This window comes from Amborella trichopoda, chromosome 9, assembly GCF_054954075.1.
Source record: "Amborella trichopoda isolate Santa Cruz 75 chromosome 9, AtrichopodaSantaCruz75HAP2 v2.0, whole genome shotgun sequence".
NCBI lineage: Eukaryota > Viridiplantae > Streptophyta > Magnoliopsida > Amborellales > Amborellaceae > Amborella > Amborella trichopoda.
The window spans coordinates 17,440,507-17,458,658 of NC_142344.1; the positions used below are offsets into that span (position 1 = coordinate 17,440,507).

Below are 18,152 nucleotides of genomic sequence, written 5' to 3' on the forward strand. Positions count from 1 at the left end.
TTAGTATTAGTAGTACTAGTTCTACTAGTACTAATAATACATATTAGTAGTACATACTAGTACTAGTACTAGTGCTAGTACTACTCGTACTACTAGTACTCGTAAAACTAGTTCTACTAGTACTAGTAGTACTAGTTCTACGAGTACTAGTAGTACGAGTAGTATTAGCACTAGTACTAGTAGGTAGTACTAGTACAAGTATTATTAGTATGTACTACTAGTAGTAGTACCAATAATAGTACTATTAGTATATACTACAGTAGTAGTTGTACTACTAGTACTAGTACTAGTACTAGTACTAATTATATAGTATATTTGTTTTTGGTATGTAATAAATAGGTGTGATCTTTCTTAAAGTATTTAATGGGTGGATTTATATGGTACATTTTTTTGGATATATAGTAGTTAATTTTGCATTTAATATTGGATGAGAGTCGCCAGGCATCTAAATTAATTGATTTAATTATATTAGCCTGGCAAATTTTTATGGATGAATTAATTATCGATGGCTTTGACATAATTTTTATTTTGTAGAATTTCAAAATTTCTAATATTATAAATCTATCGAATTTTTTGACTTCGATTTTTTTGAGCCTAATCCTATATATTAGCGATATCTTTATATGAAGTATTTTTGTCGATCGGTATTTTTTACCTGATTTTTCACCTAATTTTTTAAAATAAAAGTGATTTGTTTATGATTTTATGATGAGCCAATTTATTGATAGTCCTGACTTGCTAACTTTGATCAAAATCACCCATCGTTTGAAAATAGGCCCGTCTCTATTAGACAGTAAGACTTTATTATTTCAGGCAGGTACGTAGATTGCACACTTTTTTTTTCTTTTGTTATTTATAGAAAGTTGGCTACTGAGTCAGAAAAATTAAATTCCCGTAATTTGAGACCCCAATAATACTTCCAACGAGTTTTGTTTTTGGAAACTTGTAAATATGCTATTGCATAGTTTCCTGTATTTAAAGAAGGAAAAAAATTTATAAGTGTGAGGCTCTAACAATCAAATTAGGGTACTCCTCATAAATTTCATCAAAAGAGGTTGTTTTGATGCCCAAATATCCTCAAATTGATCATCTCAACCTCGCATGGACATAAGAAAAAAAAGTATTTTATAGGTAGAGATGAAAATATATTTTAAAGCTATCACAAAGTTTTCAAATATTGAAACCACATTTCTCGACAATATTTAATGGTACGACTTACTTTGATTGTTTAGGGCCTCGGTCTTATACAAAACCATACCCTCCTCTTTGTGCTCACTTTTTATTAGTTGCTCAAGGAACCCTTTAACTTGGAAGCCAAAAAAATCGAAGTATTGGTTTCCTAAGACTTAAAAGTTGAAATGTTTGGTTTTTTTTTGGGTAATTCAATCGAGAAGATTTATTTTGGGTAATTCAATAGGGAAGACATGTTTCTACCTGTTTTTTCAAATAGTTTGGGAGTTAATTGGTTGAAAGTGTTAGTGGAGTGATGTCAGCGCGAATGAAAACCTTTCAAATAGTTTGGGAGTTAATTTGTTGAAAGTGTTAGTAGAGTGATATCAGCGTGAATGAAAACCACAACATGGTGTCTAAAGTACGAGGCTACTACGCGACCCCAGCCCCTTCCTCGAACATGTTGTACATAGCATATGGCATTTGTCTGATACATCAAACATTTCATAAAAGCATGTCATAAAAATATCTTACAAAAATGTATTTAGGTAAGTCACCTGACTCATGCCTTCGCATGGGTTTTTAGGAACTCCAAACACATCCTAAACCAATTTTAACCACCTTCGCCTCAGATAAGACAATTGTGAGTTCTAAAAGCAATATTCTTGAATGGTCCATGGAAAAAGGCCCAAAATTTATTTATTTATTTTTTAGACGATAAACTCGCAAAATCAATAGTATGGTTCACCATTTTCATGGATTTAAGAGTAAATTATAAATCTCAAAGCCGAGGATTTTAAAACTTTATTGTATTGTTTGTGGATCATTTATTTTAATTCTTTTAAAATTATATGGTTTTAAACTTTAAATTCTATTTATTATTTTCATGCTTATTACGGTGGCGGTAAAGTACAGATTACCAACCTTTGAAATTTAAGTCCAAAATCCATCTCTAAGACGAATTTTGAAGGGATCACAATTGGATATCAACTCATGGAAACTTCTTCCAAAAACTTTTGTAGACCAATGGCTAAACATTCTAGTCCGATCAAACATTACACATTTTATGTTGATGATCTCTCTCGAAGACCCAAAGCTCTGCTACGGCTTCTTGGTACTCAAAATCTGGGATACTGCATCCCACTCTCATTAACTAAGTAATCAAGCAAGGTAGCCATCCCAAATTCCTTGAAGCTATATGATCCTGACACTTAGTCATGGTTTTCATCTGAATATATATATATATATATATATATATATGGTGAGTCTTCTAGCTCATGGAATAATATAACCCAACGGTCTATATTGAATTTGGACCGATCTGACGGTCAGAACGATATATCGGAAATATAATTTTTAATTTTTTTATAAATCCAAATAGCATGAAAGTTTTAGCATAAATTTATACGAATTATTTTTTTGATATTTTTATTAGATTTTACTATTAAAAGATAATAGACGCTCCAAATTTCAAGTAATTTGGGTTTGTAAAAAAAAATTTAAATTCACGTACGAAATATAATTCTGATCATTAGATCGATCCAGATTCAATCTAGGCCGTTGGCCTTACACTGTTCCATGAGCCCATGTACTGACATGAGCTTTTTCCATATATATACAAATTGACAACATATTTATTCGTCTTGTGGTATATGGTGAAACCTTTTTCACTAGGAAAAAGTTTATATAAAGATGCTACCTTATAGTGTAGAACTACAAATACCCCTCGAAAATCCATCGGAAAAGGTAGTTTTAATGTTGAATAGCCTTTTGATTGATCATCTTGACATCGAGATATATGACTATGAAAAATAAAACATTTTAAGTCTCATAAATAGTGCATTTTACAACATATTATCTACACAATTCATTTTCAAAATTTTCATATGTTTATAGATCTACTTGATTTTAACCATTTTTGAAATTTAAAATTTTATAATTAGGTATACAAATAGATTTTGAGATAATCCTAAGAACATTTTACATCAAAATTACATACCATAATAAAATTTGAAGGTGCACCTTACCTCTACACCTACGGATGCATCCGTAGGCCAACTGCACCATTTTCGCTAAGTTTTTGTTTATATTTTTACAGAAATGTAAAGCTGAGCCCTGGGTTGGTCTTGGGGTTGTGACCCATGATTTCTTAATGAGGTAGTATAAGCATGTCACATGAGAATTACATAACTGTTCATCAGATAATAAATACACTTTCCATAAAACAAATTGGCTTCTTGCACTTTCAGAAATCAGTAATACAAGGGGAGGTTCCTTTTGAAATGTCATTCACTATATAATGCGTTACTCATATGCTCCCCGGGGAGCACGGCATACACGTTCTTATTCCAAAAGGCTCTTCAGGCAGGCAGATGGAAATTGAAGGGATAAATCAAGCGAAACTCTCCAACTTTGGGGCTTTGATGGGACCTATAGACGTGGGGCTCATCAAACTAATGGAAGATTTCATAGGACCCATCCCTATTCGTTCATGATATTTGACTGTATCATCTCACTAGCTTGCTATCGTTGGGAGAGAATCATGTACAAGCCCTGCAATGAGAAAGCAAAACAACCAATAAGCAAACAACTCTTGTAAAAGCCTCTACCTACCACATTTAAAAGACTAACTTAGGAGTATTTAAAAAAACATTTGTTTTTTGTATGTTCCTAAACACTAAGATCTGACCATTGCTCTGTTCAATCTTAGAACATTAATATTTTTAGACATAGAGATAGTTTTTATTTATTTATATATTACTATAATTATTATTTTAAAAGGTTAGTAGCTAGGTTGAGAAGGTTACAATTCCAAAATTTGAGGTCCTAAAGTACTCCCAAGTAGGGTTTACCTAAGGGAGTGAATTTATGATATGCTCCAACCCTACCTTGGTTGTATGAATGGTTGCTCCAGTTGTCATTCCTATGTCTTGATTAGGGACCAGCTCGAAAGTGAGATTCTGAAGTAAAACAGTCAGTGTCACAATTGCCTCCAGCATTGCGAACTGATCGCCCACACACTTGCGTGGTCCTCCACTAAAGGGGATGAACCTACAGCAACAATGCATGAGAGAGAGAGAGAGAGAGAGCAATTGCTATGAATAAGACATACAGGGTCAAGGTTGGAGAGAGAGAGAGAGAGAGAGCAATTGCTATGAATAAGACATACAGGGTCAAGGTTGGAGAGAGAGAGAGAGAGAGAGAGAGAGAGAGAAATTGCTATGAATAAAGATATACAGGGTCAAGGTTTTAGAGGAGAAAGCAGGCACAATAATTCTATTTTCCTTCTCATATAATTACAACAAAAACAACAAATTATGCCTTAAAATGTTTCCACTCTTGTAATTCAATTGCTCGCAACTGTGCACGTGTGCACAAGTGCGCTTTATAGAGTAAGCCCATGAAACGTTCCTTTATTGCATGCATGTGCAGTAGGAAAGATTACATGTGCAATGACAAAACAAAAGTCACATATTACCTGAAATCGGTATTTGACTCATTGGGCAAAGGTGCGTCTAGATTGAATCGCTCTGGAAAGAATTCCTCTGCTATATCCCAAACCTTTTAATGGCACCATCCAAAAAAACAAGTTACCACTCTCTCTACAGCTGATACAATTGCAAATAGATAAAACTAGCTCAGTTTCTTTGTGCAAATTAGTCAAGTTCTCATCATGCAAAAAAATATTCATGCCCCCAAAAGGAGCTTCATGGTACAGTAACTTCGTCTGCATTATAAGCTTATCCTGTAGAAGTACCCAGAGGAAAAGCATTGCAATGGAGAGAACTGTGGTTTTCAATAAAAATTCAAACCCAGTTATGCTCCTCCAGAAACAAAGTGTTGTATAGGCCAAATTTTCTTTTGTACATATTTCTCTGATAGTGATTTGGTAGTGAAGGGTATGAAGAAAAAACCCAACAATCATTAATCATTACGTTTATTTCTTTTTCCATTTCTTGGAATTAAGGTGTAGCATTGCCATAAGCAAGTTAATATAAAGTACCATGTGACTATTTCTGTCACATACAGAAATATTATTGCAATGAAAATCACTGTCAACTCATGGGGAATATCAATCTGACCATATTGATTATGTCGAGGTTCATTCTGGACAAAAAGTTCCATCTAATCTTTTGAGATAAAGTCTGCCAACCGAAGGATCTGGGGGGGCTTGGGATTCAAATCCTGCGAAAACAGAACTCTGCACTTCTCGGAAAATGGTGTTGGCGACTAGAAAATCACAACAACCTGCTTTGGACCCAAGTAATTCGCAGTAAATACAGAATCCACCCTGCTCTTTGGCTCCTGGAAGGGTCTGCTCCTTCTAGGACATTTGAGGCATGAAAATCTATGATGTCCACTATCTCCCTTTTCAAACAAAACATTCGCTTCCACCCAAGGAGAGGAAACAGAACACATTTTTGGTCAGATTTATGGGTGGGCCACACTCCACTGAGGGATACCATCCCAGCCCTCTTTTCCTTGGCCAAACTCATCCATTGAGGAAGAGATCTCATTTCGGGCAGCTGCAGGGTATGGAACCCTTCTTTCAGAAGGGCCCTTTCTGATAGTGAGGCCTCAAAGTCTCTATCTCTCTCTCTCTCCCCTCTTTGCTACACTCAACTTTTTTGGCTTTCTCTGGATCGAATAGGATTGTGGGGACCCCATCACCCTCTGGTGCCTTCTAAATTGCTTCTTTCTACAAAAAACTGATGCAACCGCCACCTTCCCTCATGCTCCTACTTCAATGGTAAACAAGGTGTGATCCACTATAGCCCCACCTAAAGTACAGGCATTCAACTGGATAGTGTGCTCCGAGAAGGCACTCACTGTCGGTCAATTAAAACGCAGGGGCATTCCCATTCCGAACAGGTGCGTCAAGTGCCTTTGTGAAGAAGAGAGCAATCCGCACCTCTTTATGCATTGCAGCCTAGCCTCCAACCTTTGGAGTCGAATCCTTCTCCTCTTCGGCCTATCCTAGGTCACACCGGAGTCCCTCCTTTCGATTTCATTGGACTCACACTGGCCAAAGGCAGACAGGCTACTTTGGAAAGCTTCCATCGCAGCTACCATTTGGGTCATTTGGATAGAAAGAAATTCAAGGATTTTCAGAGGAGCCTGGTGTGAAGCCTCGACCCTCTTCCACAAGAATACAGCTCAGGTCATTTTTTCTGGGATTCAAATCATAAGGCTTTCAAAAGCATCTCGGCTGCGACCTTCCTACAAAACTGGGAAAATATCCTCCACCTCCAACCACCTCAGGTTGTTCATGCCAAAAACTGGTCTCCACCCCCGATTGGCCTTACAAAACTTAATTTTGATGGGTGCTCGTTGGGAAACCCCGGCCCAGCTGGCATTGGAGGTGCCTTCCGTGATCACGGAGGCAACATACTGGCTACTTTCTCCAAGTCTATTGGCCACTCTGATTCCCAGATGACAAAATCTTTGGCCCTTTTGCCGGGCCTCAAATTACTCGACCCAGCTTTGGGTCAACCTCTGATTGTGGAAGGAGATGCCCAAAATGTTATCACATGGGCTTCTGGAAAGTCAGCCCCCCATGGTACCTAGCGTTGATTTATGATGAGATTATTCACATTTGCAGGGATACGGCCGTCTTATGGAGGCATATTTGGAGGGAATCAAACGCCTTGGCGAACCAACTGGCTAAGGAAGGCGCGGATGCTCATGACGTGGATCCTTAAGCGCCCGAGGAATGGATCTTACTTCGGTGTTCCTCACTTCTGTTTTTTGTGGTCTCGACTTTTTGGATCCACAGTTTCCCTTTGTATATATTTTGTAATGGGCACATTTTATAAGCCCCAACTATTTTTTGTATAGGGCCTTTTTGGATTAGCCCTTTTTTTTGACAAGAAGCCCGGCCTGTGGGATGTCTCCCTGATACGTTGTAATTCCTCTTTTTATTAATACAACAGTAAACTACTTTCAAAAAAAAAAAATTCATGAATCAAGGGTCTATGGTTAACTATGTTTAACACTAATTGGAAGTAGGGACGAAAGTTGGCCATGTATAAATGTCTTAATTATTCTTCCTAGTGAAGTACAAGTGTCCTGGTCCTATCAGTGGATGTGTCACGTTGATTTCCAGAAGAAAGAATATATTGCCAGTTCTGAATAGTAAATGTGTCTGGTGGCTCCTTGGTGCAATTACGGTGCCTGTTTCTTACACTAGCAAAGCTTGTACTTGCACCTAATGAAGTTCCCCTTGCTTTGGGTAAACAAGGAGGCTTGGCATGTTTGCTAGTGGTCTGAGGCAACACACCAAACTGATCATGGTTGAGCTCAAAAGAAGAAACACAAGGTTGGCTATGGAGAATGGGTTGAGATGGGCACCAAGCAAGGCTTAAGAGGCGACAACACCATGACGATGGTAGAGCTTGAGGGGTCTTGAGGGTGGCAGGGAGGCTAAAGAGAGTGTCTGGAAAAATTTTGGCAGCATGACAATAGCTCAGAAAGTAAGAAACAGGGTGCCCATGACCCTATTTATAGAGTTGAATTAGGGTTTGGTTGGAGTCTAGAATGTTATTCTTAAGGTGGAGCAATGTGGGCCATTGATCATAATGATGTATGGGTGGATTGTCTGGTGGCCCCTAGGTGCAAGTACAATGCCCCTTTCTTACACTTGTAAAGCTCGTACTTGCTGCTAGTGCAGTCTCCCTTGCTTTAGGTAACAAGAGGCTTGGCATGTGCGAGTGTTTGACTTTACACATCAAACTGATCTAGGCTTCTTGTCGTTGCTAGGTAAGCAAGTAAATTAAGACTCAAGTTAATTACAAAACAATGCCACTCTTTTTTCTTTTTGAGGAAAAACAATGGCACTCTTCTCAGTATTAGATAGGAAAGGTCAGATAGCCTCTATTGACCCGATGATCCTAACTACATGCTTCAACCATCAGATATGCTCTTATCCAACGTTCTGCTAAATGTGGAATTAGATGCTGATCTGGAGGCACTCCATATTGAAAAACAAAGTAGGCAACCTTGCATGGGGGCTATGCAAAACAATTCTAATGAACAAGGTCTCCAATTCGATATGTGCACAAAACTCTGGATAATTAAATCAGAGTAATTGTTTGGACCCATGAATTGAAGGCTATAATAGAAAAAGGGGAGCATAGAGCCACATAAATATTCAATTACTCTCTCATAAACCTGGCACATTGGCATTATTTGGATACCCAATCCTCCCAAGGTATATTTGACTTCTACCTACTCAATGGGGGGACACCACTAGAGAATCTTGAGCACTAAGAGAAGTGATTCGTTGAAGGTTAGATAGAAATTTGCTGATTTTAAGCTCTGGATGGTGAGCAGCAGCTTATCTTTTGCTGAATTGAACTTCTCTTTCATCTAAAACATGTAAAACTCTTTACAACTTCAGACTTATATCCAACAAGGGGCAGAAAGAAGAGCTGAATTTCACTTCTATTTAAATGAATGGCGAGACAAGCCACTGTCCCATTTCTAAGTCACCCTTGTCCATCAATAAAAAACAGCAGACCTTAATTGTCCAGTACAATGTTGGATTGCAAGTTTGTGTAGGAGTGTTGTCATGGAGAGTGTATTATGAGCTCATATATAGATGCTAGTCAGCCATTACTATATACACTCAAGGGGGGAAACTGCTCATTTATACAGCTGATATCATTTTTTGTCTTTAAAACTTAGTAAAAGTAAAAGAACAACAGATAGTCAATAAAAAATGAAAACGAAAATCATTAACTTTTTTGGGTAGGTAGTAATTACAAATGAAATAAGTCCTTCAGCACTTTAAGCTTTAGGTGAATGAACTCATAAATAATTGCCATTGAAAATAAACTAAATCATTAACATAGTCACTGCTGGAATAAGCCGCAACTTTATGGATCCCATTTCGCAATATTAATGACAGAGTTGAAGGCATTTCTAACAAAAATATAATAGGCAATTCAGTTATCGAACCAATTATTAACTAAATGTAAATACTTACAAAGTGAATAATTATAAAAAATTATATAAGCTGATCATGTACTGATTTAAGCATTCCCATTTCGCAACATCCTATGGGTTCATAAGTTGTCAACAGAACTTGATATCTTAAAACGAAATGGAGAAATTAAAAAAATAAAATAAAGGACAATGAATGATAGCTATATGAAAACAGTACCTTTGCAGAGTGATGAATATTGTACACAGAAATCATTATATCTTGACCAGCATTAATCTTGTAGTTACCTGGAAGCACATCATCTTCTTGGGCCCTCCTTATCAAAACCTAGAAATGCAAATCCTTACAAAATTTACAATGTATCAACCACAGATACAAGTGCCAACAAAATGTTACTACATATCAACTTGGACTGAATAATTTAGGAACCTACAGGAGGATGTGGATAGAGACGCATCGACTCATTTATGCAACGGGTAACATATTTCAGCTCCTTTGCATCTTCATACCTAGGGAGTCTCCCTTGTAGAACTCTGTCAACCTCTTCCTGTGCTTTGGATAAGGAGGAAGGGTTCTAGAAGTGAAAAAACCACATAAAAATAATACATCAGTAGAGAAATATAATTTACATGTTATTAGAGCAAGCACCAGACCATGGATACTTTGCAGTTCCAAGCAATCATAAGAGAGAGAAATATAATTTACTTGTTATTAGAGCAAGCACCAGACCATGGATCCTTTGCAGTTCCAAGCAATCATAAGAGACTCATATCCAATATCAGCTCAGAGAATCACACAAATAAATCTTGAATGCACATTCAATCTGGAGTAATTCCACCATACAAATATGACCATTGAAGTCTACTCGATATTTTGATCCATGCATCTTGCCATTAGATTTTATATTTTAACAAATTTTAAGCCGCTGACATGCAACCAAAAAAAGAAACGTATCCATACAAATTAATCAGTAAAGGTTAAATATAGTATTGGGTACAAATTAAGGATTTGTACACAGAAGGGTAGACATGATTTTTTTATATTTTATTTATTTTTGGGCATAAACTGCCTTGCTGCCTTTATGGGATTCATTTGTGGGGATCACCGCCCAATGCCATGGTTCCCGTATGGATTACAGCCACCAGCCTTGGAGCAAATGGACCTCATGACTTTAGTATGTGGCCCCCAAAGCTAGGTCAGGGCCAAAGTCTTGCAACCGATTATGAGACACACACATGCGCACATGCATTGGGCGAAATGGGCCTGACCCAAATCAGGCCAGGGTCTGCATTCCGGATTGTAAAATGAAAACCTTGGCTCAGTTGAAATTAAAGTAGAGAAGAAAAGAATTAGGTACGATCTAGAGAGAGTAAGATGAAAAAGATGAAGGGAGAGTGAGAGGCATGTGAAAGAGAGAGAGAGGGAAAGAGAGTGGTGTGGAGGTCTAAAGTGACTTCTACCCCTCTTATTAACATTAAGTAGTAACCTAATTACAACTTATGGACAATACTGCCCTTATTCAGAGAAATGAGACAAATAAAGACTGAAAAAAAGATATAAATGACAGTTCTACCCATCAAATACAATAAAATTTATTCCTCGTATTTCCAACACGCCCCCTCAAGCGGGTGCATAGATATCAATCGTGCCCAGCTTGCTTGTGATATCAGGTAATCTATCCCATCCAACAGCTTTGGTGAAGATATATGCTTGTTGATCTTTAGACTTCCCATGAGGAGACTGAATGATCTTGGTAGCAACCTTCTCTCTGCTGAAGTGGGAATCTACTTCAATGTGTTTAGTCCTTTCATGAAAAACAAGATTTTCTGCCACATGAATGTTGCTTCATTGTCGCAATATAGAGTCATGGAAAGCTCAACTCTAAACCCCAAATTAAAAAGAACACTTATTGATCCACATTACTTCGTCGGCACCATGAGCCATTGCTCTCTATTCTGTTTCAGCTCGTAGGTACCATGAGCCATTGCTCTCTATTATGCTTCAGCACTTGATCTTGCCACCACATTTGGTTTTTTGCTTTTCCAAGTAATCAAATTTCCCAAAACTGATACACACTAGCCAGTTGTGGATCTTCTATCAGTTTGGCAACTAGCCTAATCAACATCTATTAAAACTGCAACACCAGGATGTTAATTGGAGAAAAACGTCCCTTTCCTTGGTATAGACTTAAGATATCTTAATATTCTATACACTGCATTAAGGTGTGGTTCACGTGGTGCATGCATAAAATGGTTGACCACACTAACCGCAACAGAAATGTCTAGTCGGGTGATTATGAGGTATATAAGCTTGTTCACTATTCATTGATACTGATTAAAATCTTTGAGTAACTGTCACACCCAAAGTTTTATAATACTAGAATTCTTGAGATGTGACAGTCCATTCTTAAAGAACAAAAACAAATTTGAAAGTTTTACTAAATATTACATCAAAACAAAATTTCCACTTAACGTTCCGATTTGTACAGCGTTTAGATCTATGTGTATATACAACTGTAATAAAACAAAAAATACAAAAGGGAATTCATCCATGACTATAACCTTCTTCCAATTACTTCTGCTGTACATAGGAACCATGCGGCTGCGATTACTCTGAAAATCATTTCAGAATAGTTTGATGAGTTTGACTACTCAGTAAGTGACCATCATTATCCCCACAAATCATGTTTAGAGAGTGTAAATATTTTCCAAAAGAACACATATTAAGCAAAATTTTGATATACTAATCTCATGCATTCTAATATATGCTATTAGACAGATTCACTTCTAATCTTATGCATATTATGTATTCCTTATTAAACAAAGAAAATAAGCATAATACATCGACCATATGCACATGATCATATCAAGATTATATTACTACAATCAAGTATCAGATATGGTCAGACAAGTATTCACAACAACAGAAGTCCTGCAATAGAAGCACTAACTTCGGGTTCGAGGCCTTGGTTTTAAGGTTAGGACTTCTATTATCCCACAAGATGAAGCACCACCATCGGGTAAATCCGTTGTGTAGTACCTCACACACACACACAACTGCAACGCACATTGGGGCTTTTTATAGGCATTGGTCTTGTAAGACACGACCCTCTCATGTGCCCTTCTGGCAAAAGAGCGTTACAATAACAAAGGGGTCCCAATGAGTAGTGCCTCACATAAGTTTTGGGGGTGCGACCTCCCAAACACAATCCAATCCTAACTCTCATCCTATCATAGAGAGTAAGGATAAATCATGACTGCCGGCATAAGTATCTCATCATATCATAATAGAGGCATGTCTCCATGCGCTAGCATGTCAACATGCACACCTATCTTATTAGAAGCATGTTGCTATGTACGCGTATCTTATCAAAAGCATGTTGCCATGCACACATATCTTATTAAAAGCATGTTGCCATGCACACATATCTTATTAGAAGCATGTTGCCATGCACACATATCTTATTAGAAGCGTACTTCCATGCACACATATCTTATCAAACACATGTCTCATATGTAATTACAAGGAACCTCAACATTTCTATGCTATACATAGAGTCATGAGGGGGCATCACTATGTCACACTATCATGCATATCAATTCAAAAGACCTTATTATGTCAATTGCAGGCTATATATCAATGTAGTAGATGTCAGACAACAATGCTTTTCCATAAAATAATTTAAAGTAATTACTTGCACATAACACTTGTACATAACCCGTGCATATAACACGTATAATAATTGCATATATATTACATTTTCAATATCTAAGATTTATGCTATAGATTTTATAGTTATATATGGAGGTATGTAAAACTTATAGTTTCAGAAATATTATGATTAAATGCAGAATTATTTCTAGGAATACTCTAGGAATATAAGTTTTCTTTAAATAATCATTACAGGAAAAATGAAGCCACTTACCTATGGGTCACTTTGAGATGAATATGCTATTATCGTTCCCAGAGTAGAACCGGAATCAAAGGTGTTTAAGTAGAGAGGGAACTTGTTGATGGCTTAATTTATGGGCTGATGGGGTATTTATAAGTGTGGGACTCAACCTATACTCGACACATGGCATCCATGTGTCATTTTTAAGGGCCACTCATACTGGTGATTGCCACCTTGTGACATCTTGAGACACCTCATACTAGCAATTGCCACCTTGTGGCATCTTGAGACACCTCATACTGGTGATTGCCACCTCGTGCCATCTTGAGACACCTCATACTGGCGATTGCCACCTCGTAGCATCTCGAGACACCTCATACTGGTGATTGCCACTTCATGGCATCTCGAGATACCTCATACTGGTGATTGCCACCTCGTGACATGTTGGGACACCTCATATTGGTTTCCTTACCTTATAAATCTTTTGACGCAAAAATTTGTAAACTAGAATGATGGTCCCATGACGTGTTATAACACAATGGACCATCATTTAAAGTCATTCATGTATATAAATTTTTATTTATTTATTTAAATATTATATATGTATATATTTTTTTTCGAGTCATCACATTTTTCCCCCCTTAAAGAAATTTAGTCGTCTAAATTTTCGTACCTGATTGCTGAAAAAGATGGGGGTATTTTTCCTGGATCTCATCTTCCCGTTCCCAGGTCGATTCCTTTTTTGAATGATACTGCCACAACACACGGACTAGAGGAATCTCCCTTTTACGTAATACCCGCACCCTCCTATCTAGTATTTGAACTTTTCGCTCAATGAAGGTCAGGTCTTCCCTGATCGATATAGGCTCATATTTCAAGACATGGGATGAGTCAGGCTGATACTTTCGTAATAAAGATAATGGAAGAATTATGGATGTTAGCCAGCTCGGGCGGCAAGGCAAGTCTATATACACGCTTCCAATCCTCTACAGGACCTCAAAAGGTCCGATATAGCGCGGGCTCAGGTTTCCTGTCTTGCCGAACCCCATGATGCCTTTTGTTGGTGACACTTTTAGAAAAGGTCCCTCCTTCGATTATCGGCGTAACTCTTTTGTCGACTCTGAGCAGTCCTGAGCCTTTCTCGGATCAATGTTATCTTATCTGAAGTTATTTGGATGATTTTTGGCCCTAAAAGCCTTCTTTCGCCAACCTCGTCCCAACAAATGGGTGACTTGTATTTCCTTCCATACAGGGCTTCGTATGGTGCCATCTGAATACTGGCTTGAAAGCTATTATTATAGGCAAACTCAATCAGGGGTAAATGGTCATCCCAGCTTCCTATAAAGTCAGTGACACAAGCCCTTAGCATATCTTCCAAGGTCTGGATAGTCCTCTTTGATTGCCCATTAGTCTGAGGGTCAAAGGCAGTGCTAAAGGTGAGTCTTGTTCCCAAAGCTGACTGCAGACTAGCCCAAAATCTAGAAGTAAATCGAGTGTCCCTGTCGGACACATTACTGACCAGAACTCCATGTAACCTTACTATTTCCTTGATGTACAACTGGGCAAGTTGGTCCAAAATATAAGTCGTGCGAATCGGCAAGAAGTGGGTAGCTCTGGTCAGCCGGTCCACAATGACCAAGTATCAAGGAAAGGTCATATGCCCAAGAAAGGTCATACTAGACCGCATCAAGGAAAGGTCATATGCCTCTGTTATGATATGATGAGATACTAGAAAACAATATGCTCAAGAAAGGTCATACAAGAAAATCAGAATTCACACTTGCTTAATTTGGCATATAACATTTTTTATTTCGAAGTCTAAAGCACTTCTCTCAGGTGCTGCTCATGCTCTTCTTGACTCTTTCAATACACCAAAATGTCGTCAATGAAGACCACCACAAATCTATCCAAGTAGGGTCTGAATATCCTATTCATCAGATCCATGAAAACAGAAGGGGCATTGGTCAACCCGAACGATATTACTAGAAATTCATAGTGACCATATCGGGTTCTGAATACCGTTTTGGGGATATCTCCCTCCTTCACACGCATTTGATGATAACCTGCTTGAAGGTGAATCTTAGAGAACACTTGAGCCCCTTAAGCTGGTCAAAGAGGTCGTCAATCCTAGGTAGAGGGTACTTGTTTTTCACTGTTACCTGATTCAGCTGCCTATAATCGATGCAAAGCCTCATGGATCCATCCTTCTTTTTCACAAAAAGGACAGGTGCACCCCAAGGAGACACACTGGGTCAAATGTACCCCTTTTTTAATAGCTCTTGCAATTGTACTTTCATCTCTTTCAGTTCTACTGGGGCCATTCGATATGGGACCTTAGAGATGGGAGCAGCGCCAGGGGCCAAGTTTATTTCAAACTCTATCTCCTTTACTGGGAGTAAAGAAGACAACTTCTCAGGGAAAACCTCAAGGTATTCCCTAACTACTGGGATTTCTTTCAGCTTGGACTGCACATCTTGATTTTCTATTGCATAGGCTAAATACCCGATACATCTTTTAGTTAGAAGGTGATGAGCTTGAAGAGCAAAAACAAATTGTATAGAGGATGCATCTCTGATACCGAGAAAGCGTAGCTTAGGCTGGGTAGGGGGTTTAAAGGTCACACTCTTATCATAACAGTCAACAGTGACATGGTGTGTGAACAACCAGTTCATACCCAAAATAACATCAAAGTCCTAAATATCTAATAATATTAAGTCTATAGGTAGGACACACCCCTCAAGCAATACCCCACACTGTTTGAGCGCCGTATTAGTTACCAAAGAGTTCCCCATAGGTGTGCACACTTCTAAAGTTTAGCCAAGTGGTAGAGGTTTGACATTTAAATGACATGTAAAATGAGTTGCAACAAAAGAATGAGAAGAACTAGGGTCTATCTGAATCCTAGCCTCTCTAACACAAACAGAAAGTATACCTTGGATCACTGAGGTAGAAGTCTTAGCCTCTTGCTCCATGAGTGTAAATACCAGACCCTGAGCCGTTGATCTATTCTGCAGCTTCATCATAGGGCAGTCCTTGATTAGATATCCAGGTTTTCCACATTTGAAACATGCTCTTGTCTTCTTGTAGCATTCGGCTGCAGAATGGTTGTTCATCCCACAATATGAGCATGCCGGGTGCTGGTTCTCCCTTACATCGCCTGGTAAAGTCTTCTTGGTCTTCACACTGCCCTGCTTAGTCTTTCCATTAAAATCTCTCTTAAGTAGTAGCTGAGCCCTTTTTCCAAGGTTGTCAGATGGTGTGGACCTAATCCTCTCTTCCTTCCTAAGCTAGTGCTCTTAACAGTCCTTCTCGATCTTCATGGCTAGGTCCATCAATGGGGAGAACACCTTAAGATTGGATGACATCACTCTTCCTCGGATATTTGGTCTAACGTCCCACTCCAATTTGCTCTCTTTACGAGCCTCTGTGTTGATAATATGCGGCGCATACCGAGAGAGTTCTGCAAATTTGGCTGCGTACTGCTCTACTGACATTCTCCTTTGTTGTAGTTCGATGAATTCTACTTCCTTCATTTCTCGGACAAAGTCGGGGAAGTACTTGTCGAACTCTACAAGGAAATTCTCCCATATGGCCGTAATCTCTGACTCTACCCAGGACTGTTTCACTGAATTCCACCAATGCTCGGCATCCCCTTCCAGCATGAGGGCCCCCAATCTTACTTTTTGCTTGTTTGAACACTACAAGACTTCAACGATCTTTTCTACTTGCCTCCTCCATCTATTAGCCTTTTCAGTTTCTCCTTGCCCCGAGAATGCAGGTGGTGCAAATTTCTTGAATCTTTCAATTATACCACCATTTACATGATTTGGAGTAGGGAAAGCTAGGGCCGGCATACAATCGTTCATGACTTGAGTCAAGGCCCCGAGCGTCCTTAAGAACTCCCTAAAAACTTCAATGGTCTTATCATTCTCGTTCGAGTTGCTACCACGAGTCCTTGACATCTTATCCTGAAACGGGAACATTCAAATACTAGTTACTAATCTACCCCTACTCCACCTAAGGGTCCTTCTAGGATTCTAGGCTCCTGCTGCTCTGAAACAATAATTGTCACACCCCAAGTTTTATAATACTAGAATTCCTGAGATGTGACAGTCAATTCTTAATGAACAAAAACAAATTTAAAATTTTCACTAAATATTACATCAAAACAAAATTTCCACTTAATTTCCGATTTGTACAATGTTTACTTCACACTTATAATTGGCAAGAAGATCTATGTGTATATACAACTGTAATAAAACAAAAAATACACATTTCAGAATAATTTGATGAGTTGACTACTCAGTAAGTGACCATCATTATCCCCACAAATCATGTTTAGAGAGTGTAAATATTTTCTAAAAGAACACATATTAAGTAAAATTTTGATATAAAGACTTCATGCATTCTAATATATGCTATTAGACAGATTCACTTCTAATCTTACACATATCATGTATTCCTTATTAAACAAAGAAAATAAGCATAATACATTGACCATATGCACATGATCATATCAAGATCATATTACTATAATCAAGTATTAGATATGGTCAGACAAGTAGTCACAACAACAGAAGTCCTGCAATAGAAGCACTAACCTCGGGTTCAGGCCTTGGTTTCAAGGTTAGGACTTCTATTATCCCACAGGATGAAGCACCACCATGGGGTAAATCCGTTGCGTAGTACCTCACACACACACACAACCCCAGCACGCATTAGGACTTTTGATAGGCATTGGCCTTGCTAGACACGGCCCTCCCATGTGCCCTTTTAACGAGAGAGCGTCACACTACCAAGGGGTCCCAATGAGTAGTGCCTCACATACGTTTTGGGGGTGCAACCTCCCAAACACAATCCAATCCTAACTCTCATCCTATCATAGAGAGTAAGGATAAATCACGACTGCCGACATAAGTATCTCATCATATCATAACAGAGGCATGTCTCCATGCGCTCATAGTTTATTAATAGCATGTTAACATGCACACTTATCTTATTAGAAGCATGCTGCTATGCACGCGTATCTTATCAAAAGCATGTTGCCATTCACATATATCTTATTAGAAGCATATTGTCATGCACACATCTTATTAGAAGCATGTTGCCATGCACACATATCTTATCAAAAGCATGTCTCATATG

General features: G+C 38.2%; 1 protein-coding gene across 7 annotated transcripts in view; it reads right to left on the reverse strand.

The window, feature by feature from the left end:
• Positions 1 to 3,290: 3,290 nt before the first annotated feature.
• LUT1 (Cytochrome P450 superfamily protein) overlaps positions 3,291 to 18,152 on the reverse strand; it is a 49,106-nt gene continuing 34,244 nt past the window's right edge. For 3 of the 7 annotated variants that reach the window (XM_020661712.2, XM_006829127.4, XM_088848545.1), the window contains 5 exons: positions 9,549 to 9,689; positions 9,335 to 9,442; positions 4,649 to 4,731; positions 4,059 to 4,221; positions 3,291 to 3,723 (listed from right to left, as the gene is read on the reverse strand). In XM_020661712.2, coding sequence (XP_020517371.1) covers positions 3,694 to 3,723; positions 4,059 to 4,221; positions 4,649 to 4,731; positions 9,335 to 9,442; positions 9,549 to 9,689 — 525 coding nt within the window. In that variant the 3' untranslated portion in view covers positions 3,291 to 3,693. Of the gene's footprint in view, positions 3,724 to 4,058; positions 4,222 to 4,648; positions 4,732 to 9,334; positions 9,443 to 9,548; positions 9,690 to 11,539; positions 11,728 to 18,152 lie in introns of those variants that run through there. The other 4 variants (XR_016041790.1, XM_088848543.1, XM_088848540.1 and 1 more) reach the window with 2 other exon arrangements.